The sequence below is a fragment of the Helicoverpa armigera genome, chromosome 2 (genome assembly GCF_030705265.1).
Source record: "Helicoverpa armigera isolate CAAS_96S chromosome 2, ASM3070526v1, whole genome shotgun sequence".
Taxonomy (NCBI): domain Eukaryota; kingdom Metazoa; phylum Arthropoda; class Insecta; order Lepidoptera; family Noctuidae; genus Helicoverpa; species Helicoverpa armigera.
The window spans coordinates 7498749-7520676 of record NC_087121.1 but is presented as its reverse complement, the minus strand read 5'-3'; the positions used below and the strand labels follow the sequence as shown (position 1 = coordinate 7520676).

General features: G+C 36.6%; 1 protein-coding gene across 2 annotated transcripts; it reads left to right on the top strand.

The window, feature by feature from the left end:
* The first annotated feature begins 252 nt into the window (after nt 1-252).
* Nucleotides 253-21172, top strand: LOC110375264 (meiosis regulator and mRNA stability factor 1). Of its 2 annotated transcripts, XM_064038951.1 has the most exons (19): nt 253-702; nt 2238-2395; nt 2813-2959; nt 3419-3579; nt 3764-3875; nt 4770-4954; nt 9226-9382; nt 9811-9967; nt 10526-10719; nt 11137-11720; nt 12081-12262; nt 12670-12805; nt 13225-13330; nt 13655-13969; nt 16424-16723; nt 17244-17646; nt 17998-18167; nt 18295-18394; nt 18474-21172. In XM_064038951.1, the coding sequence occupies exons 1-19, from the start codon at nt 504-506 to the stop codon at nt 18509-18511; spliced, it is 3804 nt and encodes a 1267-aa protein (XP_063895021.1). In that variant the 5' UTR covers nt 253-503; the 3' UTR covers nt 18512-21172. The 2 variants fall into 2 exon arrangements, with proteins under 2 accessions (XP_063895021.1, XP_063895023.1); XM_064038953.1 differs by lacking the exon at nt 16424-16723.
* Nucleotides 21173-21928: the final 756 nt, after the last annotated feature.

Below are 21928 nucleotides of genomic sequence, written 5' to 3'. Positions count from 1 at the left end.
ACAGACACCTTTAATAAACATGATACATTGTTGCCATCATTTTTCGATTACTACAATAAATAATATTGTTTGTGAAAACACTACTCTCTCAGCAACAGCAAGATGGAACAACGGAAAAACGGTACTACCAGGCTTACCAACCTCAAAGAAACAATTGCCCATTCATAGACAATCTTTATATTTTTTGAGTACTTAAAAAGCAGGTATTCAGAGAAAACGTAGTTCGTCTCGTTTTGTCCATGGTTATTCCATTCAGTCACTTCATTCTTATTTTATTTCATTGATTCATTCGTTCTATTGATAATGATAAGGTAGCTCTACTTATGGCGTTGTAGGAGTCGATTGATTTATTTTTACATTTTACATGTAATAGTTTTACTTCATGACGCTAATCTCATTCGAGATTTCAGCATTTAATCCTTATTTATGTGTTAGAATCGTGTGATGCGCGTTGTGATTCTTCGGTGATAACGAATATTTCTTTGTTTTTTTTTGCCCAGCATATGTTGGACTACTTTTGTTCGTTGCAAATTACGCGTAACAAATTTGTGGACACGCGCACAATGATTTCGTCAACAAATTGTGATAACTTAGGTCCAAATCGTTGCAAGGGAACCAGAAGTCATTCGGCTCAAGGTCTGGCGAGTGTCGTGTCTAGTCCTGCGATGAAGATACCGTTACCGCCCCGTCCATGGATCACAGGTAAATATGTTGTATAATATTACCACGACATGTTGTATTTTTCTCTTTTCGTATACTAATACACATTTAACGATATCTGATAACTTAAATGCGAATAAAGAAAGCTGTAACTAGGCGGAAGGTGTACGTACATAACGTTTGTTATGTTCAGCTTCGAAATGCAAATTCTCGAGGCAATCAAATTATGTGAAAGTTGTGCAGTATATATTATTTAGGTCTTCAACTATTAGATAAGTTTTGGATGAATATCAATAAACAGTTTTGTTAATTTGAAGTTGTTATTGAAATGAATAAGTTTTGTGTATGTTAGTGTTTAGCTCATAGATTTGTTATTGTATGCTACAATCTATACCTATAGGTACATTTGTTGATTTGTCACGTTTGCTGCGCGCGTTTATCGTGCCATCACATTCTATCTGCTTGTCTTCATAGTGGCATGTTATTTGCAGTCTCTTAGCCTTGTTCTTAAGGACATTATTATCATTAAGTATGTACAGTTGTTCAGTATGTCAAAACGAGAAAATTAGGTAGGTAGGTATAGTCCATTTGATAAAACTCTCAATAAACATTGTATGTTATTGTTATGAGAGTTATCTTTGGAGAATGTGTATTTAACATAGATAATTTTGTTAATATTATTCTCATTAGGAAACATACAAAAGGCGTGTCTATAAGAGATTAGGGCCAAAACATACTTCAAGGAAAAATTTCCTATTATACAAGTCATTACACTATGTAATATGAATAAAATATATGAAATGAGTTGTGCAATTTTTGATGAATCATCCACAATTTGTATATATAAAATTCCAATATTTATATTTTAAACAAATAAAGTATTGGTAAATTCATTGCACTTCCAGTAAAACTATATAAAAAAACTTATCGAACTTCCTAGTAAGGAATAAAGTTTGTAAAGGATGATGTATGTTCGTTACTTTTTATTGGTCTCCCTGATTGGTATAGCTATCACATGCATGGCTGCTGAGAACGAGGATGTTGGGTTTGATCCCTAGGTCTGGCTGAAATTGCTTTGCGGGTTTTATGCATGGGAGAATACAGTTTACTTCACTTATTTAATTGTGATTAAATTATTCCTTATTATGAAATGACATAATATCTCTGCAGAAAGTTACAAGAGGTCACAAAAAAATATTGCATTTAGTTGAGGTATGTAGTTAAAATGCCCTATGTCCAGCAGTGGACTGCGATAGGCTGATGATGATGAGATGAGATGAGATGATGTAGTTAAAAAAAAATACAGAGTTGTAAAATATGAAAACTTTTATCAATTTCATAACCCATCTGTAAGTCAGCAAAACTATTTACTGACAATATTACTCATCTACAACCAATAGCCATGGTAATAGCACCTCTGCCTCACGATAAAGTAGTTCAGCTTTTGTCAATGGTTTCTTATCTAATTTCATATTCATTTCTCTATATAAAAAAAAAAAAACATCAGAATATGGGACCTCCTTTGTTGTTTAAAACATATTTCAACAGTACTTTAAATAAATTTAAATCCTAAACAGATGCTGAAGATGATTCATCAGACGACATTGATGGTGTAATACGAGAAGAAGGAATGATTTCCATGGAAAGAACCAGAATGAGGTCCAGATATCGACACCACAAACAAAGACAGATGAACATACCTATTGGTATATTTTGGGATATTGAAAATTGCCAGGTAAGGGCATATATAAAACAGAAAAAATCACACAAAAGGAAATGGCTGTTGCCTTATGCTTCATTTGTTACAATATTCTATTATCATCTGTTTTCTGGGGTCAGCTTCCAACCTTACCAAATGCAGCTGAAAACCAGTGTTTTAGATGGAATAACTGCCTATATGAACTCCACAAAACAGTTACTTAGGGGTTACCTAATACTTACCCTTTATAAGTCTGGTTGTCAGATTTTTTGGGTTCTGACTACCCATAATGACATTCAAAAATCGTGCTTTCCGAAGCACGGAGAAACTCGTCATGACAAGATGGTCACTCATCTACTTACCGACCACGCCAACGTGTGATCGATACTCAGATGTACAAAGTTCCTATCTATTGTTTTATAAAGCACGTGATAATAAGTATCATACTTCCAGATACCGCGAGGATGTTCAGCCATAGAGCTGGTGGCTGCTATACGAGCGAAGTTCGTAAGAGACGGGAGGAGAGAAGCAGACTTCGTTGTAGTTTGTGACGTCAGGAAGGAGACAACTTCGCGACTTTTAGAACTTAATGACGCTCAAGTAAGTAGCAACACATGTCATCTAAGTACTTCAGTGAATGTTACAGTTTCAAGTGACTCATTATGTAGGAATGTGCTCATCAATCTTGCAATTCTGAGAAAGTATCTTCATAATTATATTGAGTATTGATTGCTTTATAAGTTCAACATTTACCTTTATGATAGGATGAAAATGGTGGCAGCAATAATTTTGTTGACCTTATGAAATAATGTCTCGTAATAATGCGATAATATCTTAATGAGATTAATATGTTTTGGTATTGCGAATGTTTAGATGTTACTTAATACCGTTTAGTGGTTAATTGGTTTAGCATACCTAAATTACTAAATTAATGCATAACAAGCTTACTTATACCTACATACATACCCATAGGATATAATATGCATCAGACTGTGTAAGGAAAATCTTGTGGTAAAGTCACCTATATAAATATCCTGATATTATTGTTTTCATCAACAGGTGAGCTTAATACACGTATGTAGGACGCAAAAGAACGCGTCGGATGATAAACTAAGGCAGTGCATGAGGAGGTTTGGTGACCTCCACTCATCACCTGCCGCCATTCTATTGATCTCAGGAGATATTGACTTTGCCGCTGATTTGACTGACTTCAGATATAGGTAAGAATTGCAAATACATACTAAGTATTTTTCCACATTCTGAAAATTTTATGTAGTTTTTCAAATCTTTAAAAGCATTACTAGTTTGAAAATTGCTTCAAGGAAGTTATTAAATTTTTTGCTACCATAATACTTAGTAATAAACCCAGTCACCTTTGTAAAATTCTCGTATATTATTCATCAGGAAAAACATGGAAGTGATATTGGTGCACAAAAACAACACATCTGCAGCTTTAATTGCCTGCGCCAGTTCACATTATTGCTTTGACGAAATTGCCTCTACTCTGCCCAGAAAGGTAAACAATATTGCAAAAAAATTGACTCAGTATTCAAACCTTGATGTAACTTTTACTCGTTGTATGGTTGTTGAATTGATAAGCTGCTTATCGAAAAGTTACGTGATCGAAAACGTCAAAGGTTTTGTTTCGTGCGTTAATTGAATGACGTTGGTAATTTTTTTCGATTGTGACGATCAAAAAAACTGCTTCAATAATCTGGTGATCCTAAGCATTTATTCAAAGCCAAATTGGGTCTGGTTTTTACATAGCAAACTTTATAGTACTAAATTGGGGTTTGGGTCAGGTCCCATTTGATATGAATGAATGTCATATCCCATAAAATAATAGCGACATGAGGATTCTTTTAGAAAATTTCTGCTCAACTAAGTACTACAATGTTTACATAATGTTTCAACAGTAATAACAATGTCATATTGTGAAACTGACAGATATAGCTGATAAAACATAATCCACTTAAAGCTAAGTAAGAAATAATGCTGACAAGATAATACTATGTTGTGGTGATGTTTATATAAAAACTGTTGGTCATTTTCACTGTTGTACATTCTGAATAATCAGTCAGGTCATTATTTAGTTGGAACTTTATCGCACACATTTATTTGTGGTTTCAATCATGAACATAAACCACAATTTACTCACACTTAGTGAAGAAAATGACAATTATTCTTTCATTATACATATTTAAACCATGTTATCTGTTTCAAAATTAAGCATAGTTATATTTATGTATTGACAATTAATTCATCCAAAACAAACATAAAAGGCAACAAGACTGCTTCATTCGATGATTCACTCTCATTTTTATAAACATCATCTTTTCCTTTTTGTTAAGTTCAGAATACAAATAAAACTGTTAATGTCTATGCTAAAACCTATTTACAACTTATCCAGGTGTCGAAAAGCGAGGACGAAACGCCGACGTGCGAGGTGGAAGTATTGAACCTGCCTATCCATCAACCCCCGGAGCTCGTGTCTATCAGGCTCCGCCATCTCGCCAAGAAGTGCGGTGGGAAAGTGATATCGGTCACTGCGCCTACTGCCGTGCTAAGGTTTTCTACGCCGGACCATGCTTCAAGGTGAGAAACAGTACTAATTACTGTAGTATTTCCTAACTTATTTCTGCTTGAACCTACTCATCCATCAACCTCCGTAGCTCGTGTCTATCTTGCTAAGAAGTGAAGTGGTCGAGTATATCGGTCACTGCTACTGCCGTTCTCAGGTAATCGACATGGGATCATTCTTCAAGGTGAGTATTTAGTACTGGGAATTCCAAAATATGGACTTTAGACAGCAGTGTTTTTCCGAATGTACTTATTTCCTCAAGACCTATTGCTGCTTGCAGATTTGATCAGGTGTTCAATGACGCTTAATATGACTTGATCAAAGTCGCTCTTTTTATGATAATGACCTATAAAGACCTACATGGAAGGTGTTAAGAGTTTGGACCATAACTTCCTTTTAGTTTCATTTATTTAGGAAATATGTGTCTAGTGTTTAGACCTCAGTTTAAATCACGACCAAGTTACTAGAAATTTTATATTTTTTCTTAACTTGTTTATTTTATGACAATCTGCAATCTCATGCGTGTTCACAAATATAGTATCTATTATTTTTTAATGTGTGATTGAGGTGAAGGTTATTGCTTCAAGAACAATATTATATTCTAATCATAAAAAAAACCACTTTTATTATCTAAACCTAATAAGCGTGCAGTGTAATTGTTGATGTCCCCTTTGTTTAAATTGCGTCTCAGACTGAATAGTTATGCAGTTTGAAATTGGACCCTGACCGATACTTATGTAATTAGGCTTCCCCTCTGCACGGTGGACAAACACAGGTCAATGTCTTAATGGCTTATTCCATTGCTTCATTTGTTTGCATACTTTTATCTGACTCGTTACACACGCGGCAATGAACGTCATGCAAATCGATATTGTAATGATGAGACTACAAGGTTTAAACAATACATTAACATGTAGGCAACATTGAAAAGGACAGTAAGCAATAATGACTAGGTACCTACTAGTTCATTCACCGCGTCTATCGTGACCGATGACTACATATTAAATGCGTAGATAGCTAGATAGATACTTCAAAGGAAGATTATTGAGTCCGTATCATAATTTACATATTGCGAGCGTTTACAAACAAACAAACCACAGATAAGCTTGAATATTAGTTTTTCTTGGTGTTTTACAATGCACAAAACTGTTGTGATATTTAGGTTGATTTATGAATTTAATGCAATAAGTTTGGATCGCAAATCATAAGCAAGAATGTAAACAATCTTTGTAATAAATGTACACTTAAATATACCTATACAAAAGTGTAAAATCCAACGTTAAAAGACTCGGCAGGTAATCGTAATTCTACACACATTTCCATTGTCCGCTTACCATAAAAGACAAAATAAATATTGATGGTCGCATACATTTGCCACATATTGCATCGTGTTTCGCCTTGGAGTCATAATTTGAGCCCCATTATTTTTGTGCGCAATTTTGCCTTGTCCCTAAAACACCTACCGTTGTTTGGGATTACCTTTAGGGTCAATTCACACTGAAAGAGCAGCGGCCGGCAGCGGCCGTAAGAGCACGGAAAATGTAAGAGCGCGGCGCGATGCGGCGCCGCGCGGCGCCGCGCGGCCCGCCGCGCTCACGCTCAATCCCTTGCAATTACGGCCGGCAGCGGCCGTAAGAGCACGGAAAATGTAAGAGCGCGGCGCGATGCGGCGCCGCGCGGCGCCGCGCGGCCCGCCGCGCTCACGCTCAATCCCTTGCAATTACGGCCGCTGCCGGCCGCTGCCGGCCGCTGCCGGCCGCTGCTCTTTTAGTGTGAATTGACCCTTAATTACGGTAAAAGGTTCATACATACGTGATTTGACCCTGATTAAATTCTTTCTTTCCTGTCATCTTTCTTTATTATGTGTGTGTACAAAAATTTGTAAATAAATAAATATTGATTATGTATGTCTAGAAAGTTATGTACACCGGTACATTTCATTTGCCCTTTTCTGAATAGTATTGACAATGATATCGTGTGAGTATTTTGCATTTCTTATAATGTACCACTGAAAACATGACAATGACATGAATGTTCACATTGACATTACGATTTTGTAAACACGAATCAGCTGACGTATCGATACCATTCAAAATAACTACACATCTTAATCGATTCGTCATATTATTTATTATTCAATATTTACGCTTAATTGGTAATAAATAATCAACATTATTTTTATTAACAATTATTTTCTTTTCATTTTTAATAATATTTAATTTTAGTCAAGAGACAAATCATAGACGTGTTCGAAACATTTTTTTTTCGTTTACCCTCATCGTATGGATAATTTTCGCTCAGTTACGATTTGAATAGAGAATTCTCGCCAGTTACGTTTTAAAAAAGGTCATTGCATCGTCAGGCACGAGCGGACACACAGTGATAATTCAAAACTCAAAATTTCAAAGTGTAACGTTTTTTGGAACTATATTTTATAAGTTATATTTTATATTTTCAACTATTTATCGCCTGGAGCGATCCAAAATAGACACACAATGTTATTATCAGGGTAAGATGAACTTTTATTTGTTATGCACTTATTATTTTCGAAATGTGTGTTTTTATACCAAGATGCTTCAAGCATGTGGTGAATATCGCTCTAATTATCGACAAAAACTGTGTATCAATCTCGTCTTAATTAAAATTGTCATTAGAATGACGAAACCCGTTCTAAATTTTCGTTTCAATGTGCACGTACACCATATCGCAGGTCGTCGGTTGAAGTTAATCTTTTCTTTATTGTTTCAATCAGCTGATTCTTGCGGTAAAGCGACAATTTCTTACTATTTTTACATGAGTATCCTTCAATTTTGTCGCAATTGGGTGATTTCATTGCCAATTAGTAGCGTCACACTTGATTGCTATTTCGACCTCAGCGGCACGGAACGGTGAACAGATTTGAATTGAAACCATTTCTATAAATATTTGTTTTATAAACTTGCACATTCACTTTTACAGTAGGCTCAAATGTACTAATAAACCGACTTTTGAGCAGAGATTGAAAGATAAAAGTAAATCAACTATTATTTATTGTTTCCACGGAAAAATATGTATTTTTTTCTCAATATACGTTGCATTCGGTATAAAAAATTTAATTTCATCAGATTTACCATCTAGAAAATGGTGGGTAGTTGCGTTGACAGTTATTTTTTTACTTTTGATCAGCTGTTTCGATTCTTTACATCTTGGAATCTATTTTAGGACTTGGATTTGAGACTTACTTTTTTATGATTACGCATTATTTGTAACGTCTAAATGTTTAAAATCTATGGTTTCGTCCGTAATCATGACTTGCAGTTTATCTAGCATGTATCACGAAATACCTATACTTTACATGCAATTGTTTCGGTATTAGGTACATCAGTTAAAATCACTGGATCGGAAAATCATATTATAGTTACAAAAAATGTTTTGATTCCGTTATGGATAGACTCATGCTCGATTATAAGTACATAATAATTTTAGTATCGCACGTAAACAATTTACCGAGTCAATTACGTCAAGACTGATTGCTGGCTTATTGCCGATATGAAACCTCGTGACGTAGGAATATTTTGGTAGGTTTTATTAGTAGAATGTCTCCTTGGCGAATATATGGAAATAATTGCTTGAGATGAAATATTTATAAAAAATATGGAACGCTGTATGTTGATATATACTCATGTACTTAATAGTCATGTTAACGGTTTTATTTATTTGAACATAGAATAAGATACCTTTATATCATCCTCCGAGCCTTTTTCCCAATCATGTTGGGGTCGGCTTCCAGTCTAACCGGATTCAGCTGAGTACCAGTGCTTTACAAGAAGCGACTGCCTATCTGACCTCCTCAACCCAGTTACCCGGGCAACCCGATACCCCTTGGTTAGACTGGTGTCAGACTTACTGGCTTCTGACTACCCGTAACGACTGCCAAGGATGTTCGATGACAGCCGGGACCTACAGTTTAACGTGCCATCCGAAACACAGCCAATGGTGTCTAAGATATACTTAGAAAGTACATACAAACTTAGAAAAGTTGCATTGGTACTTGCCTGACCTGGGATCGAACCCGCGCCCTCATACTCGAGAGGTTGGTCCTTTACCCACTAGGGCACCACGACTCTTAATAAGATACCTTTATAGCAGTGTAGTTAATGCACTGGATTTGATTTCAGTAGCTTTTATCCTATTGCCTCCCTACAAAATTCATTGCTTGTTAATTTGGTCAGCAAACTCTTCAAGTATTCCTAAATTTGTTGGTAATTTAACCAAGTACCAACTCATTTTATTTTTATTGTTACAGAGCATTAATGCGTATGGATGGAGAGGATGTGTATGGGCGTAAGATTAGCACGCGGTATGCTCGCAACACGGTGGCGCCGACGTATTCTAGTGATGAGGGCTACAGCACCGCCCCGGCGTCATATCAGCAGCCTAGCTTCGTGCCGCCGCCGCCTCAGGTTTGTGACACATCATTAGTTTTATTTTCTTTAGTATTTTTTTTTAAGTAAGGTAGGTATCTCTATGATCCTATTTAGAATTTATTGGTTTTCTATTGAACTTACATGTCTTTTATAAAGTAAACAATTATAATTTAAAGAATGCAGGTCATCTAAGTGGAAATCTAAAATTGAGAATTGTCATTTTTTTACCACAGTCCTTTTTATTAATACATAATATAATTTTTCAGTGAAAGCCAGTCCGGGTTAGACAGATTTTTTTACTTTTGTGGGTGCAGCATGAGTGTGCCAGACTCTTACTGACTATAACCCACCATGTGCCTTCTGGAGCCCTTCATATACTATTTCGATCTAGATTAGTCTATTAGGATATTTGAATCTCCATTTGGGACACATCATTACCGAGCTTTTTAATTTTTTTCTACCAGGTATGTTCATCACCACACGAGGTGAACGCGTTTGGTACGCCTTGCATCTCCAAAGAGTGGGCGTTGGCGCTGCAACAGCTGCCGGCGCCCACCCCGCCGCCGCACGACTTCTGCCCCCCGCCCGCGCCTAAACCTAGGAAGATTAGAGGCACGCATGGTGAGTTTCAAAAATTTTCTAGAATTTTCTTTTGCGTGCTATACCTAAGTTGATTTTGCTGGTCTTTTATGTAATTTATTTATTTAATAATTCATGTACACATACACACACAGAATACAAAAAAGAAGAAAGATAGAACGCATAGTACATAGGCACAGCTTATTTCAAGAGTAATTTGTTCTTTCTTGTCTAATTATGTAAATGGTTCTTTATGCCACTTCATAAAAGTAATTTCTCGTTTTGACATGTATGCATGTTTGTGCACGATTATCTAAAGTTTAGCTGAACCGATTTTTATGCAGGTTTCAGTATAATGTTTGTCAGACTTAGGAGAAGGTTTTAGGTATATCATTGAAGTCGGTTTTTTTTTTTAATTAAATTCAGACGCCATAAAATATTGACAGTTATTTTAAAATTTTCTGCCTACTGACATTCCAATTGAGACTTTGTCACTTTACTGTATTCGAAGCTAAGCTAAAGATCCGCTTTCTGTTCGGCAATAACCAGTGTGACCCATAGAAAAACTATTTTTTTAAAAACATCAAATTATTCCACCAGGATCTGTAAACCTGGACCGGTCAGGTTGTTCGTCAAGCAACAGCGGGGAGGGTCGGAATCGGGAGCACAGCGCGAGTCGTGCCGTGTCTCCGTGGAACTCGTCTGCTAGCTTCAGCGAACACAGCGAGACTGAGGAGTCGACGGCCGAACTGACTGTTACTAACCTACCTCCTTATGAAGCTGCGGTGCTGCAGGTAACATGTGATGCTTTGTTTTTTTTTTTATCGGTGTTATAGGACCTCTTTGGTGTTTTTGTTGGTAAGGATAGAATTCATTTTGAAATTAAGAAATAAAGTTCCAAATATATTCGATTTTTTTCTTAGATGTTGGTAAACATGCAGCACAGTATAAAACGAAATTCAACGAAACAAATGACTGAAAATTAGTAGATTGATGTGTGATTGAATTAAGTAGGTAGTGAATTAGTAGATAAGTGTATTTTTTAAACACGTCATTTACTTTTGAATATTTTAACGATCTTTGTTTAATAATTTAGGTTATGTTAATATTTTTGAACAAAAAATAGTACTGATAGTTGCTAGTTGCTCCTAAACCTGGATGTTAATTTTCCTGAAAGTTGACTATTGTTATATCGATGTCATATTTTATAGGAAATGCTGACCAAGCTATTCAACCAGTATGTGCCAGTCGTTCGGGTTTCCGTATGGGCCGCCGGAGAGGGTCCTCTAGCGACCGTAGTACTACGCTCAGAGTGGGACGCGAGGCTGGCTATCGCACGCATCCACAAGCGTCGCCTAGACAACCAGTGGACCGGCCGTCGTCTAGAACTTTCTCTAGGCAAACCATCACCCGCTCCCAACGTAGATGTTCTAAGAGCCCGTCTTAGAGCCATCCTTCTAGACCAAAAGAACCACACATTACCGTTACTAAGATTAAGGGATGCCTACGCAAGTCGCCATTGTTGCGCCCTAACTACATCGGACATTGCCAAGCTCAAGGATACCGTTGTCATACACGAAGGGTTCGGTCGAATGGTTCAGCTCGTAGACCTAACACCGGTGTCGAACTCTGAAATGGAAGAGGCTCCCTGGAAGTGCCACATACACGCTTCTATGAGCACGGGGCAGGAAGACGGTAGCCGTATCTTGCAGCCAGTTTATATGGAGATCTCCACTTTGGCCAAGAATGTACGCCTTTTGCTGGAGACTCATGGAGGGATTTTGCCTTTGTTAAGGTAAGGAAACATCATCTTCATTAGCCTTTTTATTGTCCCTCTGCTGGGCACAGTCCCTCTTATCACATGGAGGAGGATTGAGCGTTAATCTCCACGCTTGCTCAATGCGCGTTGGTGATTTCAGACTTTATAATCCAGGTTTCCTCAAGATATTTTTCTTCACCTTTCATCAGTCAATGAGGTCTAAGATATATCTAGAAAGTATATGGAGTAAGAATGGAATCCATATACTCATACTTGCTTGAGAGGTTGGTGCCTTTACCCACTAGGCCACCACAACTTGTTTTAAAATATATAAACAATATATATTTACCTAATTTATTTTTTGCCATCTTCCTATAATTCACTGTTATTTCACAGTTTCGTAGAATGCTACGAGGCTCGGTTCGACAAGTTGGTATGTGACGCTCGCCGCGGCGTGGCTCTGGAGATGTTGTTGCGTAGTATTGAAGGGTTGGAAGTACGTGATGCGCCGTCTCGACACATTACCTGGAAGAACTCCTCGCTTGCACTCACGCCACCACTTGCGAATACTGATAACAGTGAGTATAGAAAATATTTAATGTTCATGAAAAATATAAGAAAGATTCATTAAAAACTTGCGCACCTCATTGGTATCCAATTATGTACCCTAAGATCTAAGTTTGTACACGAACCATGTTAATACAAGTGAAACTTTACACTAGCAGTCAGAAAAAATATTTTAGTACTAACCATTGCTGAGTTCTGGAATATGAACTAAAGCTGTTTGAATTTTGACTTCATTATGCCTCGGTAATCTAAGACTTAGGCCAAAGTAACAACGGATAGATGCAGAGCCACTAACCTTTTTGGCTTTCCCACTCGGTTCTTTAGGAAACCTTTTATATATTTAGACAAAAATGTTCTTTCCCCAGTTATTTACATACCCTTAATATTTCATGGAATTTCATAACCATTTGCTTTTCAGGCGAAAGCTCCCGTTCTAGCGGCGAACGCGAGCGCCTACGCACGGCGCCAGCTCTCGAGCCGATGCTGGCGCTGTTCGAACGAGAACTCATTGATCTGCTGCGTACCGCGCCTAGGTGCTCCATACCGTTCAGCAAGTTAGTATTACTTATATATAAAAAGAAAAGATTTTATTGTTTGAATCAAATAGGTTCCGGAAATACTGAAGTGATTTGAATAATTCTTTCACTGTTAGGAAGCTACACTATTAACATAGGCTATTTTACTGTGGTATAGACAGTAAATCATTTTTGTTTCTACTTTTTTACCATTTCCTTGCAGCAGTTTTACATGGAGCGAATGCCTTTCTGACCTCCTAAACCGAGCTACCAGTCGTGTTATGGGGAACCAGGTTGGTCGAACCTGGTTCCCCATAACACGACTGGTTGGCAGACTTTCTCATTCAAAGCTCATAATTATTTAGAGTTGAGTCTCAGAATTCTGTTGACCATTTCAAGATGGCCAATTGATTATTAACTTTCTGAGGTGTATGCCTGATGTCCCACATAATTTCCAGACTGATACCTGCCTTCCATCATCATTTCGGTCGTCAATGTCGCGTGGCCGACTATGGGTTCACCAAGTTACCGGATTTACTCGCTGCTCTCGGCAATACTATCGTGGTAAGTAAATAGTCAAAAAATGTTGCATAACTTTTCAAATTAAATATTTTAATGATAAAACAAATAAATAAATCGTTTATTTGTTCACTATATAATAACTAATTATGTAATTGCATGTGACTGCCTGAAATGATCTCAATTACTACAATAGTCAGCTCACATCTGAAAATAAGGGCTGCGTTTAGCTCAGTGTTTACTATGATGTCCCTCTTTTTACACTGTTTTTTTTTGTGTACCTAATTTATGTTATGATGTATTCAGTATATGTGGCTAAACAACTGAATAAAGTGATATAGTTAACTTAAAATGAACTTTCTATTTTAGGTGCTCGGCTCAGGATCTTCACGAATCATAACCATATCACCCGCGGCTCAAAGCCGTCGCTGGACTTTAGATCTCTTGAAGTTGATGAGAGCTCAACCGGGCCGCACGGTGCAAATGCACGACATACCTCAATTGTACCTCACTACTGCCGGACGTCCGTTTTCCCCTGTTGATTATGGCGTATGTACTATTGGGGAGTTAATGCAACGTGTGAATCCTGAAATGATCACTGTTAACGGTGATGGAACTATCTCTCTGCCCCGTCGCACCCCGACCATTGAGGAAAAGTCGCGCTCACGGCAGTTCGCTTTGCAGGTAATGTTTATTCATATTGTCATACATACATTCATTGTCATCGTCATTATCATCATACATCAAGGGTTATTGCCAAATACTTTATGGTTAGATGTATTGTATGTATTGTATTACATTGCTTCCCTCTATTGGGAGCAATTTTGCAGGTCTGGACAGGGGTTGTTATGTATAAAAAAATATTGCATATTTTTATTTTATTTTTATTTTATTCAAAAGGAACTCCAACAAAGGATACACCTTACATGCGTAATTATAAAACAGTTTTCTTGTAGATTTGTGCTCCTTCAATTACAGGAGAACACATCATGCATATATCATCTTTAGTAAAATTAAAGAAACTTAAACAATATTAAATTAAAAAAAAAAACATGAACATACAAATTAAATTAGACATTTGAAATTAAAAATTAAATTAAATAGTAAATTAGACATTAAAAATAATTAAACATTAAAATAATAAAATATTCTGAAACACAAATAATACAATGGAAAAGGTAACAAATAATAGGATAACTATAGAGATCAATAAAATTAAAATTATTAACAATATTTGGTGAATATGTGTGACCTGTCGATACGTCAACATAAAACAGGGTCTGAAAATCGTGCCCGAATTAAACGTTTGAATTTAGTAAGATTGTTAGAAAAGATGTCTATGTCTCCCGAAGAACTCGAAACAGTATTGTATTCATAGGTCATCCTTGCAATGGGTGCATGTTTTGCTAAATTGGTGCGACAGCGGGGAACCCTGAATAACGGACGAGGGTAACGTGGAATTCTACCAGGAACATTGATGTCGATTTTACTTAGGAGATCTGGACAGTCAGTGTCATTATTAAACAACTTGAATAGAAAAACTAGGTCAGAGATAGTACGACGAGTCTTAAGGGATGTAAGTTTAAAGTAAGTTAGTCTACTCTGATAAGTTCTTGCATTTTGACCCTAAACCGGAAACCTAGATGTCTAACCAACCTTTTTTGGATATTTTCTATCCTGTTTATATGAACTTGGTACGTTGGGTTCCACACTGTGCTACAATATTCCAAGTGACTTCTTACGTAGCTGTTATATAAGAGGAGCGTGGTAGAGGGTTTTGAAGTCTTTAGAGGACCGCAGCACAAAACCTAAAGCTCGATATGCTGAGTTAGTTATAGCATCATAGTGTTGTATAAAGTTTAATTGGCTATCCAAACGTATACCTAAGTCTCTAATCGTGTTGACTTCAGTTAATTTATTTCCTTGAATATTGTACTCTGATAAGATTTTGTTATTTCGCTTTCTGGTAAATTTGATATGGTAGCATTTGGCGCAGTTAAGATTCATTTTGTTAGTTAGACACCACTGATTTAATCTATCTATGTCTAATTGCAGTAGGTTGACGTCTGATTCATCAAAAATTACACGAGTTAACTTTAAATCATCTGCAAATAGATACGGTGTTGAATAAATAAATACTTGCGATATATCATTAAGAAATATATTAAAAAATAACGGTCCTAGATTTGATCCCTGAGGTACACCGGATGTGGCAAAATAAGGGTTTGATTCACTGCCGTTTACGGCCACTGAAGATGGTCTGTTATACAGATAGGATCTACACCAGTCTAGCATAGAATCTGTAATACCAAATGACTGAAGTTTAAGTAGCAATAGGTTGTGATTCACTTTATCAAAGGCTTTGGAAAAGTCGGTATATATAGCGTCTATTTGAAAACCTTTATCGACTGCACACATTAATTCAGTGACATAAGTTACAAGGTTTGTATTTGTTGACTTTTTTGCCATGAAACCGTGCTGATTATGGCATAGATATTTTTTTACGTGATCATACAATATGGGGTATATAAGCGATTCCAAGACTTTGGACACGGTGCACAGAATAGAAATAGGCCGATAGTTAGATACAATCTCCCGTTTGCCATTTTTGTGAATAGGTATTATCCTTGCCTGTTTCCATGCGTCTGGAAAAATACCTGTTTTAAGCGAGGTGTTGAAAATATTAGCTAGTGGAGAAGATATTGCATGAGCACATCGTGACCAAAACACTGGAGGTATGTTATCCGGTCCCGCACTTTTAGAAGAGTCAAGTTTAGATAGTTTCTGTCGTATTGCATCTGGGGTAATAGAAAAATCGCTCAGTACTGGGACTGAAACTAAAGGGGGTTGTGTGTAATTTGTATAATCGTGATATAATATGATATATTGGATAAGTTTGTTCGTATAATCGTAGCAAATGTGATCGTTTATCAAGGATAATAACCAGCTGTAGTATTACATTTACCAATTATCTTGTCTAATTTTGCTTTTAAACTATATAGAAAACTCAATGTGCACAGTACATTTGATGAAGTAATCAAATGTCGATTGGCTTAACATAATTTATACCTAACTTTACTGTAAAGCCACTCAAAAAAAAGCACAAATGTCCTTCAATAACGAGTTGGGTAACATTAGGCGGTGGAGCTACTGGGTCACACGCCGAACCTACGCATGGAGTTCTCTCGCTTCGTGCCCGCGTACCACGCGCACTTCGGGCGACAACTGCGCGTGGCTCACTACGGCTGCGTCAAGTTAGCCGAGCTGTTGGACCTGACGGCCGCCGTGCGAGTCAGTGACGCGACTGCTGAGCGCAGTGTGAGGCTGGCGCTAGGGCCTGCCCGCTCAGTGATCGCCCGTCGTCTGAGAGCTCTGCCTGCTGTGGCGCTGGCCCATCTGCCCGCGCACTACGCGCATCACTACGGCGCCCCGCCAATGGTACGACACACAAGCCGGTTTCAGTTGTTACCGATAGTGTCAGTTAGTTATCTGATAGTTAATGTTATCTACCAGATAAAGGTTAGCGTCCTTTATCTGGCATATATTGTTGATCTGTGAAAGCAAAAGTTATAGTTTATCTGTCAGATAAGTTCCTGACAGGCTGTCAGAGACTTTATCAGTAATTGGCCATTAATGTATCATGTTATTCAACTGGGACTGTTCCCTCTATCTATAATTATACATTGATCGCTCGGTAATGGTCAACGCACACCGGCATCCTGTCAATATGTGTGTAAAAATCTATTGTTTTAATTTGATACGATGACTTTTAAAGATATATTCTGTCACGGCATTGAAGTATACATAATGAACTTGACCGTACCCGGTATGCGTAGGTCAATAAGTGTTTGGCAAGCTCATAGGTAATCATCATTTCATATTCCACCATAGGCATAATCACTTTCTCCATTACCCAAATTATGTGTACAAAATATTCATGCATCAAAACCATTTTCAGCCCGACATGTTAGACGCTGAGACATTGGAAGGTCTAGTCTACGCCGCTGGGGGCTGCGTAGAGAACAACTTGGTAGTAGCTCCGGGAGGCTCGCCTGTTTGGGCGGCGTCACTACTGGCCGCTTGTGCGGTCCTCAGTGCAGACAGGAGCATCGCTAGAGGTTCCACTCTGGAGTACTTCACGGCTGCGTACAAACGCGTCCGGGGCTTCGAGCCGGACTTGAGGCATTTGGCAGCAGCTGGAGTCCTGATGGCTAGTGACCAGCGCCTCAACCTGTCCCCGGCTTGGAGAGCCGTGTGGCGTCTAGCTCAACTGATGTCCGACCATGCCCCGGCAACCGCTGAAGAACTGTTCGTAGAGTACTCCAGGCGATATGAGCCTGCGTTCCCGGGAGTTGATCCTGGTCAGTACTCTAATTAATTTCTTATAATCACACAACTACTTTATATTACAATACTTTTCTATGGTTAATCCTACAATGTACTTATTTCTATTAACTTTTGTTTTGTGTCAAACTTATGAACCAATTCCTTGTGTACTTTTTAGTCAGTTTTGCTTTTGTTTTTCTAAACAAAGTCAAACTTTTGTGTCTAATATAGCTTTCCTTAATTACAGCCACTTTTCTTATTTATAACTTAGTCAAATTTTATTTAAATTTTAGTTAAATTTTGTTCGTCTATTTGATTAGCAAACATTGTTTTTTTGTCGAATTCGACATATTATTCTGAAATCGCATTTTAATTTTGAACCCTAGGTGCAGAAGGACTGGTAGATTTCCTTCGTCAGTACATGGAGATATTCACGGAGACGGACAACGGTCGCTGGACGCTGTGCCCCGGCGTCGTAGTGCCGCGCTGTCGCGAGCTCGTGCCCGGGCCATCTCACGAGGATTACTCCGTACATGATACCCCGCCCGGACAAAAGGTACATATCCGACGAAATTACCATCCGCGAGCCAAAACGAACCTCTTTTGAATCTGGAAAAGAGGATATTCCAATGTGGTTGTTTTTATTGTTAACTTATGTCAAAACTTGTATTACTTTCTTTCAGGGCTCTCGTGTTTTTGAATCGCCAAAGACCAATATATGGTGTTCCCCACCGGCCAGCGCCTTGCCTACACCAACAGCTCTGCTGAACCATGAGAACCGACGTAAGCGTCATTTATGTTGTTAATATTTCTCTGCCTTTTTGTGAATAGTATTTAACAGGTCCCTTATATTTGTCACCAGGTCGTGTCCGCCTGGCGGCTCACTTCGACGTCTCTTAATCCCACCGCGTCGTATAAGAAGATGCATTCCTTTATATTTTTGATGTAGGTTAGTATTACTCGTGTTCCAAACGCGACACCTGAAACTTTGGAGTGATGTGAATCAGGGTCGCAACGAATTTTAACTACTAGACTTATGTAAGTGTCCAATAAATTGTGATGTCTGTAACAATAATATTTTAGATGTTTATATTTTTATGTGTTTATTTAGTATAAGAAATCAATTATGGTGCATTCGTCAAATGTTCAAAGTGCCGATTGAAAACTAATGTCCCATGTCTATGTACAATGTAAAGGTAAGTCTTAAGAATCATCTTGACCGAAATCTTCTAATATTTCTTAATGTATGAACTAATGTTTTATTTTATTGACTAACGCTATTTTATATGTATCCAAATGAGTCGGTTTCGTGTGTGTTGTTATGGTCTCTCATTGTTACCTGATGAACTATCTATAAAATTGTTTAGAACTTATGAACAGTGTAACTGCATAACTCTATCAATTTTGTACATTATTTTATCTTTTGACATTTATATATTATTTTTCTTAGTTTTATATTTCCGTGGCTCTTCATGTAACAAAGGACTGAACAAGCTTCAAATGATACTTTAAGGTACTTATAAGTTTATGAAAGATCTACAGTATATTGTCTACGTAATAATGTTAAGTAGATGATGTTACTGCCATTGATACGATTAAAACAATAATAAACACTAAATGTACATATCATTGATTTGAGGCTCAAAATATGTTAAGAATAGTTGCTAAGTTTTATTAAATAAACATCTCGAGCACTTGTAACATTTTTCGGATGCCCACACAAAGTACAATGATCATACAATATGTTGATTCTTGTCCTAGAGTTTTATCTTCTATAATATATTTCGGCCACAAATCTATTTGCATGTAACTTGCTTGTGTATTAACTCTCAATATTGTCTAAAGTTATTGTACAGGCGAATTTAATTTCTCTTTCGTAGTTATATCACATTCGAATTTATGTAATTTTAGATAACATTTACATTCATGGTGATGAATTACGTAATAGTTACGCCAGTTTATTGTTGAATCTCACACTGTTGCGAACTGGCCTTATAGACGTGTCAATTAATAACGTTCAAAGGTTTTATAAGAGTATTCAATGAATGTAGATGTAGGTGATATTATTGCTTTGATAGAATATGCTCGTGCCTAAATTGCGATGATGCTTTAATTTATGACAATCGTTTGTTTCTCTTAAATTAAATTTCTTAGTTCCACATAGTATTTATAAAGAAAGACTCTGACTTAAGTTCCATTTACTGTAGTAACAATAAAGATGATTGATGATGTATTTTAAATGATTCGCTGTTAATATTGGCTTAATCACGCACATAAAATGATTTAAGCTTGGTTTGTAGCGAGCGAAGCTAAGTTATAATTTATGCCAAAGCAATAGTTTTAACTTACTAGGCCAAATTGGCCTGTACCAAATATTGTAAAAAAAATAAGAACAAAAGTACACAGTAAGCAAGTTTAGATCATTTTGTAAATGGGGATTAATTTATTTTGTCTTTCTAACATCCCAAACCGATGTTTCATGGTGTTATTGTACCTTAATTTTATTTTTATAGATCTAAAAGAAATCTAATGAGGTTGGTCTGTCTAACATATGTTTTAAACGACAGCTGACCTACAATAGGCGGTAGTGATATTTTGTTTAGTTTGAATTAATTAATGAATAGTATTATCAGATTTATTTAAATAAATATTGGAGGTGATGAGATAATGATAAAAAGTTGTAAATACCACAATTTGTGATTTTAATGTGTATTTTAAGGCATTACCACTGTGATACTTCTGTACCATTGAATGCCATAATTTGGTTCCAACTCAATATAATGTAATCACAAATATTTTCTAGTACGTGCAAACGTTTTGTAATCATAAGTCGACTACATATTTTCGTAGGTATGTATGTATATAGTGTACATAATATTGTCATTTTGATTATTAAATTGGTACAAAGTATGAACATTTTAGTAATAAAATATTATACATTCAACAATGTGGAACTATGATATTTAATTGTTAAATTATTTACAGATAATTCATTTTATATATTTTATGTAAGCGGGATCTTGCATATTAAAGTATATTTTTTCAATGCAATTAATTTTACATTTGTTACACTGCCAGTCCGCATTTATAATCAGTATTGGCCATCAGATCTATCTATCATTCTATCAAAATGAGATATTTTAAGTAAGATTCTATCGATTAATTTTATGACCATTATGATTGTCATGTAAGTTCTGAATGTGATTGCGTTCACATAAGGCCAGAGTACTGTCCAACGTTTTAATAAATGTTACTTAAGATTTTTATTAATTACCAAGTTCTCTAAGACTGTAGTGAAGATACATTTAAGTACTTTATAAGCTGTTGTTTTATTTTCTGACCAATAACTATGTATTTTGTAACAGTAAGATAGAGTTAAGTATGCATTCGGAGTTCATTACGTAACGATGTAACATTAATATTATTTTTCCTACATCTTCGTAATTCTGTGATTATTTGTTATAGTTTTAACTAGTGAATCGATGTATTTGAATTAGAGTTGTTTCAGTATTGCATGTATGATGAATGTGTCGGAAAATAAATGTTATTTTTTCAATAATACACCTGATGTTTGGAATTTATCCTAATTTATATGCTCCTCGACTATTGTTTACAGCTTAACTATACTGCAAGTTGGTTTGGTAATCTATATTAATATTATAAAGCTGAAGAGTTTGTTAGTTTGAGCGCGCTAATCTCAGGAACTATTGGTCCGATTTGAAAAATTCTTTCAGTGTTAGATAGCCATTTATCGAGGAAGGCTATAGGCTACTTTTTATCCGGGTTCGTGCAGAGGTTTCCACGGGATGCGGGTGAAACCGCTGGCAGAAGCTAGTTACGTTATAAACACCAGCGGACTCGTTTGTCCTGTATTTAATGCGTTTCACATTTTAAACACAAAATATTTGTGTTCAAAATGTGTAATATGTATTGAGTAAAGGTAGATTCAAGATCAGGTCAGTATGTGACACAGTTGTAAAATCTGGAGCTTAGTCACATTTCTTCGAAGTGAATTCGCCAAGCATCCGCAACATACTCGCTGCGCTCAAGCAGTGTGTTCATTGCGCATCTTTCGTACCGTAATAAAACTCCATTATCTTCTCTTGTGTGCCTACAACATCAGTAGCCCTCGATTTCTCTGGGAATGTTACTCTTACTCGACGTAATGATCATGGGACCACACGAACAGATGTTAACAAATAAACTAATCGAATTCATATTTATAACAAAATAAATTGGTATATGTCTGATACATATTGAGTTGACTTGTGCCTGGATAAAATAAATAAATAAATAAAATATAGCACAATGTTAATC

Bases quoted from the DNA above. Each gene is read 5' to 3' on its own strand.
- LOC110375264 (XM_064038951.1), top strand. From the start codon at position 504: ATGTTGGACTACTTTTGTTCGTTGCAAATTACGCGTAACAAATTTGTG. The intron at 3,876-4,769 runs GTAAACAATATT...CAACTTATCCAG, and splicing joins CCTCTACTCTGCCCAGAAAG to GTGTCGAAAAGCGAGGACGA. The intron at 13,970-16,423 runs GTAATGTTTATT...GGGTAACATTAG, and splicing joins CACGGCAGTTCGCTTTGCAG to GCGGTGGAGCTACTGGGTCA.